Source organism: Alternaria viburni (assembly GCF_023758015.1).
Source record: "Alternaria viburni strain BMP 2772 chromosome Unknown scaffold_17, whole genome shotgun sequence".
Classification (NCBI taxonomy): Eukaryota; Fungi; Ascomycota; class Dothideomycetes; order Pleosporales; family Pleosporaceae; genus Alternaria; species Alternaria viburni.
This window is the reverse complement of record NW_026055786.1, coordinates 687,869-703,346: the sequence shown is the minus strand read 5'-3', so window position 1 is coordinate 703,346 and position 15,478 is coordinate 687,869. Positions and strand designations below refer to the sequence as shown.

General features: G+C 53.1%; 6 protein-coding genes across 6 annotated transcripts; 5 read left to right on the top strand and 1 right to left on the bottom strand.

The window, feature by feature from the left end:
• Positions 1–548: 548 nt before the first annotated feature.
• Positions 549–3,579, top strand: J4E79_007860 (uncharacterized protein; the record flags this gene model as incomplete). Its single annotated transcript, XM_049356722.1, has 3 exons — positions 549–691; positions 804–2,322; positions 2,629–3,579. 3 exons carry the CDS (start codon positions 549–551, stop codon positions 3,577–3,579), a joined length of 2,613 nt encoding a protein of 870 aa, XP_049209069.1.
• Positions 3,580–3,666: 87 nt separating this feature from the next.
• J4E79_007859 (uncharacterized protein) lies at positions 3,667–5,323 on the bottom strand (the record flags this gene model as incomplete). Its single annotated transcript, XM_049356721.1, has 3 exons — positions 3,667–3,776; positions 3,825–4,763; positions 4,810–5,323. The coding sequence occupies 3 exons, from the start codon at positions 5,321–5,323 to the stop codon at positions 3,667–3,669; spliced, it is 1,563 nt and encodes a 520-aa protein (XP_049209068.1).
• A 1,108-nt stretch (positions 5,324–6,431) lies between these two features.
• Positions 6,432–8,402, top strand: J4E79_007858 (uncharacterized protein; the record flags this gene model as incomplete). The annotated part of the gene is made up of 1 exon (XM_049356720.1): positions 6,432–8,402. One exon carries the CDS (start codon positions 6,432–6,434, stop codon positions 8,400–8,402), a length of 1,971 nt encoding a protein of 656 aa, XP_049209067.1.
• A 753-nt stretch (positions 8,403–9,155) lies between these two features.
• Positions 9,156–10,037, top strand: J4E79_007857 (uncharacterized protein; the record flags this gene model as incomplete). Its single annotated transcript, XM_049356719.1, has 2 exons — positions 9,156–9,558; positions 9,613–10,037. 2 exons carry the CDS (start codon positions 9,156–9,158, stop codon positions 10,035–10,037), a joined length of 828 nt encoding a protein of 275 aa, XP_049209066.1.
• A 1,292-nt stretch (positions 10,038–11,329) lies between these two features.
• Positions 11,330–12,896, top strand: J4E79_007856 (uncharacterized protein; the record flags this gene model as incomplete). The annotated part of the gene is made up of 2 exons (XM_049356718.1): positions 11,330–12,428; positions 12,478–12,896. 2 exons carry the CDS (start codon positions 11,330–11,332, stop codon positions 12,894–12,896), a joined length of 1,518 nt encoding a protein of 505 aa, XP_049209065.1.
• A 623-nt stretch (positions 12,897–13,519) lies between these two features.
• Positions 13,520–15,277, top strand: J4E79_007855 (uncharacterized protein; the record flags this gene model as incomplete). The annotated part of the gene is made up of 2 exons (XM_049356717.1): positions 13,520–14,662; positions 14,858–15,277. The coding sequence occupies 2 exons, from the start codon at positions 13,520–13,522 to the stop codon at positions 15,275–15,277; spliced, it is 1,563 nt and encodes a 520-aa protein (XP_049209064.1).
• Positions 15,278–15,478: the final 201 nt, after the last annotated feature.

Sequence of the window (15,478 nt, the reverse complement as noted above, 5' to 3'; positions counted from 1 at the left end):
TCGAATGGAATGCGCACACTAACCTTGTCTATGGCATAACTGCTTCGCGTTTACTTTACCGTCTTTTCGAACTATGCGTCATTCAATGTCCTCAGCGCCCAAAAGTGCGTTTGGCGCTCGGCTCGGACATACCAGCATTCCTCAACATCAAACGAACAGTAGCCTCCTGCCCAGGCCGCATTACCAAATTTGCCCCCACCAGCATCATTCAATCGCGAACCTGGTGGATCTGTTCCTTGAAATCGGCCATCCATCGGGCCTACGACGCGGCTTTTGGGTGGCCGTCTATGTTCCGGTCTCTAACAAACGCTGCACATACATTTGGTTTGCTCTGTCTTTGGATCTTGGACATCCACATCCGGCTCTAGTATGACTGAATTCGCACGCTAGAATGATGTCTTTTGTTTGCATATGCGCCCAATTCGCATCAGGATTTATGCGGCAAGGTCATCAGAGTATATTTCTCTTCCTTCTCGAATTCCATCATTCTATCTCTGAACATCGATATCCATCATTTACTCATACCTTCATTTACCCACCTCAGCATTATGGTCTACGCTGACGAGGATGAGATCGACTGGAGCGATGGCTCTTTTGGTGCTCCGTCTCGGATACGCATCGACGCCGCACCCGGTTTAACTCATCACAACCCAACAGCGGACATTTACGAGGACCAAGATTCGCTTTTCGTGTCGGAAACTTACGACCAACACCAGATACCCAGTGGTGTTACACTTGAAGCTGGTAAGAAGCTTTTTCTACGTAGATGCTGTTCGCTTACATTTAGTAGCTGCTACTAACAGCAACGACACCCTTCAGAACCCTACGCGTGTTCAACGAGCTCGTGCCGGTGTTCATCTGAACCGTCGTATACCTTCCAAGGCGGACTACGTCAACTACGTGCTTTACCAAGCTAGTCAGAAGGGTTACGAAGCCACTTTTCTGAACCGCTTCGTAGCGCATGCCTTGCATCCCGACCGCCTCGCCCAGTGTTCTGAAGATACAAACAGCGGCCGCCAAAGCATCGCCGAGTACATGAAGTCTGTATCACATGAGGTCAACAGTATCACGAAGAAAATGATCTGGAATGGCCACTGCCGCACTGTACACCTTCTCGCTGGAGACGGCATGGACGGCGCGCCGTTCCTCGATCTACATACTCTCGACACCAAACCCTTCTCAAAGTACGGTCCTGGCAATCTCTTTCCTGTAGCAGAGAGAGTCAACGTGTCTTGGCACCGTACCAGCTCACATCCTACGATGGTACGATACTCGACCAAGGAGTACGAACTTGGCTACCAGGCTGGTCCATTGGAAGATCTTGACGCTGTATCTCAGACACTGTTTCGAAAGGAGAACTTCAGTATGACTTTGCCGATCGGTCGTGCCGTCAAGCTGTCAACATCCAAGAAGCGTAAAGGTCAGAACATGCCTGGAGCAGCAACCAGAGATGACAGAATGGCCTCATCTCGTCGGAACTGGATTCCTTTCCCGCAGCTGGCCACAACGTCAGAATTTCACGAGCCTCAATCCATTACAAGCAGTCCACTCGATATCGGTCACGAAGCAAAGGCGGCTGATGTTCACCAAGAGCCCCGGATACTGTCAGATCTCACCCAACTGTATCACGACCCTGTAGATGCCCTGTCTCTAGATGATGCACAAAAAGAGGGATCCCATCAACCTTTTCCTCGTTACGAAGATCTATTCGATTCCCATGATTCCGGAATGTCCATCGGTGACCAGGCTGGCGCATGCAAGCAAAGCAACGGCAACGAGCACGTAGAGAAGGTACACCACTGGCGAACCAGGTTGATCAATGATCACAAGCGCCGGCTGACACTTAAGTGGGGTAACCCACCACAGGCTCTCGATCATGCATTCCAGAACTTCAAGCAAGTTGTTACAGCAGCTATGTCTATGGGTATTCGTCCCATCGCCAACGACTACCCGAAGAAGCTCGAAACCATCGCAGCCTGGGAGCGACTTCGAGAGCAAGCCAGAAATTCTGCTCGATCACAGCAGAACAGTGAAAGCCTGTCCGCTGAAACTACCACTACCGATTCGCCTGCATCGCAAAGTCTCCCAGTAGACTCGGACATGCATACTCTCGAGTCCTCTTCCTTCTCTCCTCCACAGATCCTTCGACGAGATATTGGTGGATCGTTGAGCAATTCTGAATCTGACAAGATGCCCTCAGAGCCCTCAAAGAAGAGGAGGAAGAAGAACCAAGCCGTAGATAGGCAAGTCATGCGATGTCACTCTACCCAGCAGCAGTCGACTGCACCCAAGCCAGGCAAGCAACCGATCAATCAGTCAATCGTGAAGAGTTCGTCGGCGAATAAATCACCATCGCTCCATCCCAGTGGAACTATGACATTGGAACTACATCAACACCTTCCTCCCAACGCTTACTTCGAGCCGACCTCAGTGGATGAGAAGTACGCTTGGCGTTGTCGTTGCAAACACGCGATGGGTCACTACTACAACTCTGGGAGCCGCAAAAACTGTCGAGGCTGCAACACCTCGCTCAGTGATAATCATGCTGTTGAGATGGACTTTTACATGCCATTGAGGTCCTTTTACCACCAACCCGCACCAGACATGCGTTGGAAACCTAGTAAACAGGCTGCTCGACTTCGCAAATCAGACCGACCCTGTCACAATGCTGTGGCGAAGGACGCATATTGGGAAGCTGTGGGTACTGGTGCGACTGAAGAAGAGGCTCGGCAAATTGCTGTCGACGCAGTGGTTCATTACCTTCGGCCAAAGCCACCGCCGAAAGCGCCGACGCCTGAGACGACGCCTGAGCTAGAGCCAGAGCCCGATCTTGGTCCTCATCCTAGTGGCTCGACCACGATGGAACACGGTCAGGAGATTCCCGATGGCTATTACTGGAAGAAGCAGAAAGCAGACGAGAAATTTGCCTGGCGATGCGACGTCAACCATGGTCTCGGACGGTACTATCTAGCGGGCGATAAGAAGACCTGTCCAGGATGTGGAGCCGGCCGGACTAGTCTGGGCAAAAGCGAAGATATGGACTTCTATCTCCCGTCGGGTGTCGTGGTTCGCCAAGAAGCACCAGGTCTCTCCATATGGAAACCTAGGAAGCCATACAAAATAGGCAAACCCGCTACCACGAAGAGAGAAGCGGTCAGCCACAACCAAATGTGCGCCAAGGTGTACTTTGAACTCCTCGCCGAGGGAAACGAAGCAGAAGAGGCTTTGGCGCTTGCGATAGAGAGAGTGGACAGTGAGCTGGACAAGAAGCAAGAAGCTAAGATGAAACGACAGGAAGCGAAAGAGGAGGTTGGAGACTCAGATGCGGTTGAGGGCGCTAGCACTTCTGTCAGTGTCTCGAGGAGGGACTCCGCTGCCACGAGTCGCAACTCGAGAGGAGGTTGTACCATGTCCCTCGTCCCGAAGAAGCGTACCATGGATGACGTCATCGAAGAGAGTTTGGATGAGGCTGTGGGTGATCTTGGAGATAGGGATATGGGAGGTGAGAAGGATTCTTGTGATAGTGTTGTGATGTCTTCTTCTGATGAGGAAGATAGCTCTGGTTCAGACTCGGAATGAGGGTATACTCAAGCCATCTGATTGTAGTGAATGAATTGCACATCATGCATGCAGATTACGGCGATAGCGTACATCATCTATGGTAATTTACAAGGGGTTCGCTCCCTTTGGAAGCTTGACCTTGAACACTAAAACCTGGTTGTCAAGGTTGTAGCCAGAGGCGTCCACGTACTTGTTCTGACCAAAGTTGATGTATCCTACGTTACGTTAGCATGAGCGTAAGAACACGAATAGATGTATCTTACCGTTCTGAGTGATGAAGTCATTGTCGGAGAAAGACACCAGATAGTACTGCTTTCCCTCGTCTTCATCTTGCCTCTCGCTCCTACCAATCTTGTCGTCCTTGTCAACGGGCAACATGGCGAAGCTCTCCCACTTCTCATTCAGCAGATTCGCATCTTGCTCGCCGCCATTGTGAAGACCGAATCTGCCTAGCTGGTCGTTGTTGTTGAAGGACAGCCACGGACAGTAAGTAGCAGGCACGATGCTGCTCTTCAAGACACCATCTTTGCTTGCAATTTGTCCTTTGATGTCATCGGCCGCTGTGCCTGCGACGTTGGTGGCTTTGGAGATGTCGATCACATCCGCGTTGCGGTAGATGGACAACGTGCTTTCTGCTCCGTGACCAGCGTTAGAGTCGCGCGCTAGAACAAGGAACTGGGTTTCGGAGATATAGTGCATCTCGGACTGGCTGGCGACGCGCCCTGTTGGCAGCACAGGAAGTTGAACAGCATATTCCGCCTCTAGCGTGGTCTTGTCGTCTTTGACACGGTACTTGAGGAGGCGAGTGTTGCGACGCTTCTTCGCGGAGCTGCCGCCGTCCTGGATGGTAGCACTTTGGAGCATGGTGTAGAGGTATTTGCCATCTGGGCTGGCAGTCAGAGCTTCCAGGCCTTGGTTGTTGCCTCTGCCGCTGTCGGGATCCTCGGGCGTGATCTCTAGATCAGGGTCGTAAATGGGTGGAGAAGCCGCGTTGAAGCTCTCAGTTCCGTTACGGCGGGGAACAAGAGCCTCGGGGGTGCGAATGGCTTTGATCATCTTGCCCTTCTTGTCGAACTGGTAAACGTACGCGGCGTATTCGTCACTGATCCAGAAAGTCTTGTCGTCTCCGAGAACTAAGCCCTCGGTGTCTAGCGGAACGCGAGCACCACCGGTTCCATTTTGGCCAAAGCCGTTGCCGGTGTCTGCAACTATCAGTACTGATAATTGATAGATGAATGTAGAACTTACATCTGGCTAAAGGAAGAGTTGGGAAGCCAGGGTAGGTGATGGTTTCTGTAGGATCCAGACCAGTCAAGGGCGTTCCATCAGGTCCAGTGAGAAGCAGAGTGTCGACGTAAGAGAACTGAAAGTTCGGACTGGCGGGCTTCTCTAGAGTTGCCTCAACTGGGGTGAAGACAACGCTGAACTTGTGGATGCGGGTCTGAGTGTTCTGGGTACCCTGAGTGTTCCAACCACGATCAGGCAGGCCCCAAACAACACCCTCGTAGGAGCCCTTCTTGTACTTCCAAGACTTCTTCTCGAATGCAATGGCGCTTCCAATACCGCCAATGGTGTCGCCGAACTTGTCACGAGCGTCGCTGACAAGTTTTCCATAACCTGCTAGCTGTTCGTAGGTGTAAAGTTTGCCATTGCAGGTGGTGACATTTGCTGCAGCAGCATTATCATCTCGAGTGATGACCGGACCAGCAAAAGCTTGGTTGACGGAGAGCGCCAGAACGCCGAGCGAAGCGACAAACAACATTGCGAAGGGTGGTAGACTGTCGCGTGCCTGAGCAGATGGTTTCTGAAGAATGTCAACAGCCTATATACATGCCCGTCAGGACCGGGATGATCCCGCGATGACGCGACCCGACAGCCAGGCACACGAGGCTATCTTGATGCATGTTCAGACCAGCAGACACACGTGCGCTGTCTGTTTGGCTGCGACCGACGAGGGTACAAATGCAATAGCGGCATGGCGTTCGCAGAAGCCGTGTAAACAGGCAAATGGCGTCGAAGAAGCGGCATGTAGGAAGAGATGCTCTGCCATGGATGTCACTAAGTCATACCAGCGTGCGCAGTGGACAGCAAGCACCTTGCAGATTCCCCAATAATGACGCGAGATTCGTGGAGATGGATGCGCACGTTGCTCGAGAACATGATGTGAGTCGCTGACCGGAAATGGTGCCGAGGCAGGCGTTATCCCCGATCGGGCATGCGACATTGGCGGGCGGGTACTTAGTTCAACATAGTTCAGCTTTTAGAGAGTACAATCAAGCCGTCTTTTGACGTCGGAATCAGTAATGGAGTGAGCTGCCCAATTCGGCCGGTACCGGAAGTGGTATTCAGTCGACCGTCATTGCTCAGGTGGGGGTGGACACATAAGAAGCCGCCTTTGCCTTCATGGATACGTAATCATTGCAAGCTACAAAAGAGCATGAGCAGTGTAACGTCAACAGTGGATAGATTCCGCATGTCTTTTGTAGAAACCGGAGTTTGTATCGCATTCTACTATCTCAACTTCAGCATGCCCTGCCTGTTCATGGCAGTGCGATTGAGTCATGCTCATGCGAGTGTAACTTCCCGAGGCCAAAACATGATGGCTCTGTGGAGGGTAAGAGCTCCCGTCCCAAGCTGTACCTTTCCTTCCGCATATCCAGATCTTTCTATTGTACAGTTGCCCTGGCTGTTACTGCACACACGTTCCTCGCGACTAGAACGTCACCCTAAATCCTTTTATCACTGACTTTCGAACTTCCTACGTCACGATCTATATATCACGATACTTGCCACCGCTCTTCAGGCTCCGACTCACACGCTGACGAATGTTTGCTGTCCAGTTGACGTATTCATCGTAATCTGCAACTACCATGCTTGGGACCTCCGGCGATGGCTTAATCACCAAGCTCACCTCGTACCTCACAACCGATAAAGAGGCAGCCCTCAACACTCCTCCTTATACACCTGACCAGGAGCGCCAACCCCACTTTGCTTTCGCAACAACAACGCCGCATGATGCCGAGACAACGAGCAACGATCGAACTGACACGTCAGCGAGTCAGCCCTCGAAGGCGGGTTCTAGGCGGTCGCTGAAACGATCCGCGAGCGAACTGGTTATACCGAGCCAAGAACGGAATGAGCGCTTGACTGCGATTGCCGCGTTGGAGGCGGTGCGCTCGAAGGAGGATGGGCGCCATACAACCCGTCCGATCCCATCTCCGACACGTAGCCAGCTACGGCCTCCACGACCCGGCTCTCAGCGCTCCATCAGCAACTCCAGATACGAACTAAAATCTCAGTACCACGATCCAAACATTTCATCTGCTAGCCTTCAGAAGCAACTCGTCGAGCAGACAAAGTCCATGGCCAAGCGATCTCAAACACCCGAGCCGAATAAGAACCAGATCAAGAAGGGTGCAAGGCCAAGTCCCATCAGGTCCACTGCTGTGCGTTCAAAGTCAGAGCCAGACCCAGCAAGAGCGTTTGCAAACCCAAAGACGCGCCATGGGAACGCGAAACTGAAGCCATGTATAAAGAAGAAGGCGAAGAGTACCACAACCACACCACCGACCGGATTGCAACAAGAAAGCATCAACGCCGAGCTCAAGACCTTGCGCCGCGTGAAGACTGTCGATTTCGAAGAAAGTGGTTCGAAGCAATCGATTACGTTACCCCCGGCACCCATCACGGAAGAAGTCTCGACTCGGATTCTAGCAAGTGATACCGGAGAGAGGTTCAGGTCGGCCAGCAATCATACAGAACTCGCCAAGTCATGCCCATCATGCCCGAACACGATGAACATAGCGAAGAGCGCTGCAGCAGAGCCAGCTACTACACGGACAGACGTACATGTCATCGCCATAGCTCCCTCGTGGGACGCGCAAGGACTCACCCATGATGACAGCGCTGACCCAGCAACACCTACAATGCAAATCATCGAGACAAAGAGTGGCAGCTATGAGGTCATCTGGGACAATGTGCCAGAAGAGCATACCATCAGGACACGGGGACGACGAAGCTCGTCAGCAAGTCATGCCTTGGAAACTGCCAGCCCGAGCGCCAAACGTGGTGGCCTTGACCGAGTCAACTCGAAGCTCGCAGGATGGTCGGGAACCTGGAATAGCCCGTCAGACAGCTTCAAGCCCACCATTGTGGTGTTCCCTGATGATGATGGTCGAGCCACTCGCTATGACTGCGCAGTGGACGACGACGAAGACCTGGCAGCAACAGTACCTCCAAATAGCCGTATCACAAGCGGAGCGCATTCTAGCGTCTCATCACGTCCCGTAAGCGCGCCTCTGACCAGGAGCGTGTCGTGTGAGGAAATATCACTTCAGCACGCCCTACAGGTGACGCCGCCGCACGCTCCAGGAGCAGGATCACCACCCTCCGAGCACACTCTTGTCGTGCCCAATGTCGAGATCCCGCATACCAGAGGAAGAAACACCAAGCCATCGCCAATGATCCGAAAGCTCTCGAATCTCGAAGAAGCAGACACCAAATTTCGCGACCATCGCGATTCTGTTACGATCGCGCACTCTCGTATTGTGCATTCGGGTGGTGTGTCGCCTGAACTGTTTGCTCATAGGGATTCTGTTTCGCTGGGAAAGAAGCGCATGCACGCGCGTAACCATGCCGCATCAGCAGCACGGTCGTCATCGAGCAGGAAAGAGTTGTCTGTTGAGGCACTCGGTCTCTTCACTGAAGAGGATATTTCAACGGTGACGTTGCCGACCGTCAAGGAGCATGCCGCACAAGCGCTTAGAAACAGCAGCGAACCTTCCATCCTTCACCCGCCGCAGCAGACTCCTAGTAAACGCCACATACGGATAGTGGAGTGAGGAATCGAAGGTGCGTAATCGATGCTGGCTGATGCTCGCTGATGAGACGGATGGTGTGTCCGGATGGACCGGAGGTAATGTGGCAATGGTATCTTCTAATCTCGCTCCAAGAGCATCGACAACCTGTAGAGTATGAGTCGGATCGGAGCGCGTTGATCTCAATCTCATGGTCAGAGGGTGGTCGGTGATGATGCCGAATGCAGTGGCAGGTGGTGTGGGCTAGGGAGTCCTTGGCGTGATTATCGATAGACTCCAATTAGCGTCATCGCGTCCAAAGCATCGTCGCCGACGCCAACCCTTTGACTCTACCATGAATATGAACGAAATTGTTGCGTTGCCTTCTTCCTTCGATCTGAACTTCGATCTGAGTTCGCGTCATCGTAATGTCTGCGCTGATGTCTATCGCGGCGCGTCTGCCACTCGTGCCTGCCTCTTGCGCGATGACATGCAATGCAGCACGCCGTACATATACGCGCATGCTGTTACAATGCGTTCCGAAAGCTGATACTTCTAATAATGTAATCGATCTATGCTAATGATCCAGGGCTCGGCTTGCCGATCGTCGTCCTCCAAGCCGGATCACGTATCATCTAACGATTGGCGTCGCAGTATACGTTTGAGCACCAAAGCAGATGAAGACGATGCCGCGTCAACGCCATTGTATACACGCGCTTACCCATTTATCCTTACCAAACCACAGCTACAGTAATGCCAGCATTCGCACCACACAAGTCGACTCACGACGTTTCCATCATGGCCTTCGCGACGAACGACCCATTAAAGCCCGACCAACGATACGACGCCTTACGCAACACCGACGATCACTCGGATTCAAGTACGGAGGTTGACGACTGGGACACAGAAGATGCAGTCCGGCCGAGACGAAGACGCAAGACGGTGTGGAAAAGGCTGAAGGGCTATCGCTGGATACTGGACACGGCGCTTCTCCTCGTCATTGTGGGGTTGCTGGTGGAGAAGAGATGGCAAAAGCATGCGAAAAGCCATCAATACGAGCTCGCAGGAGACATCACAGGATTTGCGCCAAGATTCTCGCAACAGATTGTGAGCTTCAAGCCCAGTTCTGTGTTCGCCCCAGAAGATGCAGCAGAGTTCTGGAGTAACGAGACGCAACATGCATGGCTGAGCATCGTACCAGGTATGTACATCGTTCTAGCTTCTCACAGCTGAACCGTGCTGACGATATTCGTAGAGGGCTTGGGCTACGTCAACGTGAAGAACCCCTCCGAATACTCGAACCTCCCACACCCGATACACGACTATCCCAATCACACCGTCTTCACCACATCCGTAACGCATCAACTGCACTGTCTCTACACTATACTGGGCGCGTACAACTCCATGAAGCTCATGGTCGCGTCACCCGTGTCGGCAAACCCCGTCAAGATGCCATGGCACATCAACCACTGCTTCGAATACATCAGGCAGGCGATAATGTGCGCTGGAGACGTTGCACTGGAAGGGGCAGCGACAAGCTTCCCCGGTGACGAGCATGGCGAAGATCGAGGTGGAAGTGACGGTTGGGATGCGAAGCACGTGTGCAAAGACTACACACAGGTATATGAGTACCTAGAGAAGGAAACGATCAATCACATGAAGTGGATCTCATCGGATTAGTGATCCACGCTGTACCCTCGGAGGCAGCATGTGAAGTGGAGTCTGCCTCGTGCAGCGGGCCGTTTGGACAGACCCAAACGTGGGCTTTGCGCTTGCGCACGCGGGTGACGTGTATCGACTTCACCATCAGCAACCCAAGACATTGGCATGTAGCAACATTGTATACATCATATTCCAAGTGCAAAGCGTCGAATTAAAGTTATGAGCTGACTGTGCACACTATCGTAGCCTGTGTTACATTGTAACAATTTCGCTATGGACCTATGATTTCCTTCTAGCTAGCTGACTCTGATGATTCCCGCAACAAGCAACATGCCCTTCTCGCCTGCAACACATGACTACCTATCCCACCTCATTACAGTAACTTCCGAGTCCTCCGAGCATGCATACAACACCATCGGGCAGTAACCCGTTTAGGTCCAACATGCGAATTCGCAGATCTGCTGTATCAGATTTGGCGAATCACGACCCCCGCGAATCAGCCTCGGTAACGGGGCAGAGCAGGGATGCTGCAGCAGCGGCATCACCGAAAACCTACGCACGCTATGCTCTAGCCTCCGCGAGCGCATTCCCTTCCGAATGGGCGTTTACCTCAGCAGTCGGGCGCCGCTTTGCACCGTGTCCGGAGCTGAATGCTCAAATTGTAAGTGTGCCGTGGGCGTGTTAGACGATGCGTTTGTGGAACCCCTAGAATTTCGGAGGGGTGGTGGTGGTATAAGAGAGTGGCTGGCCTCGTGACTAGTGATATATTTTTGCTGCGTTGACATTTTACGACAAACCTTGGTAGTACTCAGCCAAGCCCGTAGCTATACTGAACGACCATCCGCCTCTTGGTGGTAATACCGGGATTCTTGGACAGCACTGCGGAGTGCGGAACAACGACGGAGACCGAACAGTTTATCGGACCTCGGCCGAGCAGTCGCACGACAAATCTTTCTGCGAGTAAGAACAGAGACATTGATCGCATACGGACGTAAGACAAGGGGAAGAGGACTTGGGTGTCTGTTACCTGGGCTTGGCTCAACAACAGACGCTTCATACTGTGGATTCAAGGCGGACCTGACAGCGGCTGTGTCTATTACCCTGCAATCACTCTTTCCACATCAACAACTGGGTTCGTTGCGAGGCACCGGTTAAACACCTCGTGGAATAAACGCGACTGCCTCGACGAAGGCATACAAATAGCTCCCACGAAGACGCGGCTACCCACTATCGACATTCCTCGACGTCATCACTAAAACCTTTTCCGAAAACCACTACCTTTCTCCAACAACACAATTCCTACAGACACCATGGCGCAGTCGCCACTACTTTTCATCGTTGCGGGAGCCGCCATCTCCTATATCCTATACACCCGTATTGCCCTGTACCTCGCGCGCCAGCGCTTCAAGAAAGAGAATGGCTGCCAACCCTGCACGGCGCAGTTCCACAAAGACCCTATTTTCGGAATTGATAATGTGAAGGTCATGGCATACAACAGCAAGCACCACATCCTGCTGGAAGAGAACAGAAAGCGCTTTGGACGGCTCGGTAACACTTTCCATAACAGGCTGGTTACCATGCCTTTTATTGCGACTTGTGAGCCGGAGAATGTCAAGACTATTCTGAGTTTGAAGTTCAAGGATTACGGTTTTGGTCATAGGCAGGGTGCTTTTACTCCTCTTTTGGGCCACGGTATCTTCAACGCGGATGGTGAGCGGTGGGCTAATAGCCGACACTTGCTGCGACCCAACTTCGCTCGCGATCAAGTTGCGGATATCGAGGCGTTCGAGAGGCACTTCAAGCTTATGCTCAAGCACATCCCCAAGGATGGCGCTACTGTCGATCTGCAAGAGCTCTTTTTCCGCCTGACCATTGACACCGCAACAGAGTTCCTGTTCAACCACTCCACCAACTCGCTCCGCATGGTCGGCCAAGAAGACGCAAACAACGAGGACGTCATTTTCAGCAAAGCATTCACCACCGCACAAGACGACATCACAACCCGCACCCGCTGGGGCATCTTCGACCGTTTCCGCAAGAACCCCGAGGGCAAGAAGGCTATCAGCATCTGCCACGCCTACGTTGACAAGTTCGTCGACGATGCGCTCCGTTTCAGGGAAGAATTGGATGCTGAGAAGAGCGCTGGAGGCAAGGACGACAAGTACTACTTTATCCAAGAAGTAGCCAAGCAGACTACCGACAAGAAGCGCATCCGTGAGGAACTCATCAACATCCTGCTTGCCGGACGTGATACGACTGCCAGTCTGCTCAGCAACATGTTCTTCCAGATTGCGAAGAGGCCTGATATCTATGCAAAGTTGAGGGAAGAGGTTGCGGCACTGGGAGGTCGCACACCGACGTACGAGGAGTTGAGGAACCTCAAATACGTCAAGTGGTGCCTCAACGAATGTGAGTTTGCATACTGAGCTTGATATATCGGTATACTAATTCTATCCAGCACTCCGCCTCCATCCAGTCGTCCCCGGTAACTCCCGTCTTGCCATCCGCGACTCTGTCTTGCCCCGAGGAGGTGGTCCAGACGGCCAAGCACCTCTGTTCGTACCAAAGGGAACGACCGTCGGCTACTCACCATACACCATGCACCGCCGCCACGACCTCTACGGCCCAGACGCAGACGAGTACAAGCCCGAGAGGTGGGAGACACTCCGTCCAGGCTGGGAATACTTGCCCTTCAACGGCGGCCCACGTATCTGTCTCGGCCAGCAATACGCGCTTACCGAGGCGAGCTACGTGACTGTGCGTATGGTGCAGGAGTTCAAGACTATGGAGAGCCGAGACCCGGGTCCATGGCGAGAGGGTCTCACACTGACTCTGGCCTCGATGAACGGTACACAGGTTGGTCTTACGCCTGCCTAGAAGGAGCGTAGTCAGCGATTGAGACACAGCTGTTTCGAGAGGTGTCAGATTGGGGAGGGCGGTGGGAAAATCCAGCACGACGAGTTGTGCTTGCTTGCGGAATCACTGGGGGTCTCACCCGTCATGCCACCTACTTGGCCAGGAGAGATGCCTAACAGGAGAAGGCGGCTATCATTGTTCTAGGGAGTTCTGTTCATATGGGGGCCTTTCAGAGGCATTGCATTTTGATCTTCACTGTACTATACCTACTACTACGAAATTCTATGAACTCTAAGGAAGCTGGCAGAGAGGGTGACTTGCTACTAGGCGTCCTCCCGAAGCACTAAGACATGCTCGTGCATTCGGTTAATTCACAATGTTTCGAACGTCTCACTTTCGTGATTAGATACAAAATAACAGTGCTCTCTTCGCCAGCGGCAATCAAACCTACAACATTACTGCAACTGTAGTGAGCCGAATCGAGACTAGTGCCGGAAGTCCGCAACTGAGACCCCAGACACACAAGTGTTGATCAACAACAGCGCAACACGCCACGACGCACGCACCGAACCGAACCTTCCACCTGTCCCGTAATCTCGCTGGCAGACATCATGTCGCGAAGTCACCGCCCCTCGACGACGCCCATGGACTTTGAGTGGACGAACCAAACAGGCCCCATTGACGCTCAATCGCCCTTCCTCGCTGCCAGCCAACAAAAGAAGCGTGAGTCCCCAGACCCCTCTTTCCCTTTCGGACGAGACACACATGGGGAAACACAACCGCTGACTTCAGGGCCTTCTTTCGGCCAGCCAGGCCCTCACTCCGTCCTAGACTCTCCCTCCAAAAACGGTTTCGCGACTCCAAACCGGCTGCGCGACCCCGACAACCGCATGACATACTTCAGCCGCGATCCTTCCAAGCCGCTACCGTCCACACCCGCATCCTCGGTGCCCGCACACATCCAACCGAGCCCGTGGTCTATGCGAACGCCCTCACACGACCTCGACTTCAGCTCAGGCGGGGAAACACCAGGCACACCACAAGTGGACAGCGACCCTGGCACACCAGACACACAATTGGCGAGCAAGATGGGGCGGTTGGGCAACGGCGATGCAAAGGGCGGGCGGCGAGACAGCTGGTTCAAGCGAACCTTCATGTCCACGCCGAGCCCCACCAAAGAGCGGGACAGAGAGCGGGAGCGGGACAAGGACGCATCGCAAAAGTACTACTCCAAGAAAGCCGAAAACCGCATAGTCAAGCGCCGGTCAGAGCGGTCACGGTCCAAGAAGCGCGCTACGGTCCACGACGACGACGGCGAAGACTCCGACAACGAACTCCAAAGACGACCACAAGTCCCTCCCAAAGAGGCGGGCCCCGTCCAGCAGACTCTCGCCATGAGCGTAGGCGGCTTCCTCTCGTGGGTCGAAGCGCACCCCAACCTCCCCTCCGTCCTGTCCTACTACCTCCAACTCACCGTCAACATGTTCCTCGGCAGCCTCTTCATCTACATCGTCTACTCCGCCTGGGCGGGCGTCATGACCGACGTCGACATCGAATCCTCCAAACACGCATCCGAAGTCATGGTCGAAATCGCCGGGTGCGCCATTGAATACAACCGGAACCGGTGTCGGCCGGAGGAGGTGGTGCCGGCCATGGAGAGGGCCTGTGGTGTCTGGGAGACGTGCATGAACCGCGATCCGAAGAAAGTTGCAAGAGCGACGGTGACGGCGAAGACGTTTGCTATGATATTTAACTCTTTTGTTGAGGAGTTTAGTTATAAGTCTATGGTATGTTGCTTTCTTCTCGGTATACCGGCAATCGCTGTGTATAGAGCTGTCCACGAACGGCGCGAGCACATTGATTCTGCGCATACGCGTTCGCACGACCAATATACCCAGTCCTGCGATTGCTTTCAGAGCGGACGACCCCACCACCACCAACACCCAAATATATACCCCAACTCAGACTAACACCCCTTTCAGATCTTCACAGCCATAATAATCTTCGGCGGCTTCAACCTCTCAAACTGGGCTTTCGGCCTCCTCCGCTCCCAGCAACAACAGTCCCACCACACACAGCCCCACCACCAACAACCAAATGAATTCGTCCCCCAAACGCCGCACAGAGTCATCAGCAACGGATACAACGATAGCTATAACCAACAGGGCTACCAGCAGAATTGGCAGCAATTACCGCCGTACCAACAGCAACAGCAACAGCAGTTACAGGGAACGCCATATCAGAGTCACAACACGCCGTATCAGGGCCAGAGACATATTGAGGCGCCGCCGCTGGTGCATGCGCATACTATGCCTGCGTTGGGCAGTTCGAGTTCGGCGCAGGAAGGGGTGGCGACGGCGGATGGGGGGAGGACGCCGAGGAAACGGGGGTTGTTTCGATAGAACAACACTCTTTTCTATGATGATACTTTCATTGTATATCTCTTTTTCTCTTTGGTGATTGATTTGGATATAAGCGCATTCTTTCGATCTGTATTCATGTTCTTTCTTAGGGTTGTCTTAGGGTAGGCTTGGGGCTCGCAGAAGCTAGCATAGGTTGGGCGAACTGGTTGGAAAAGGTTCATTTCACGAATATTCACACTT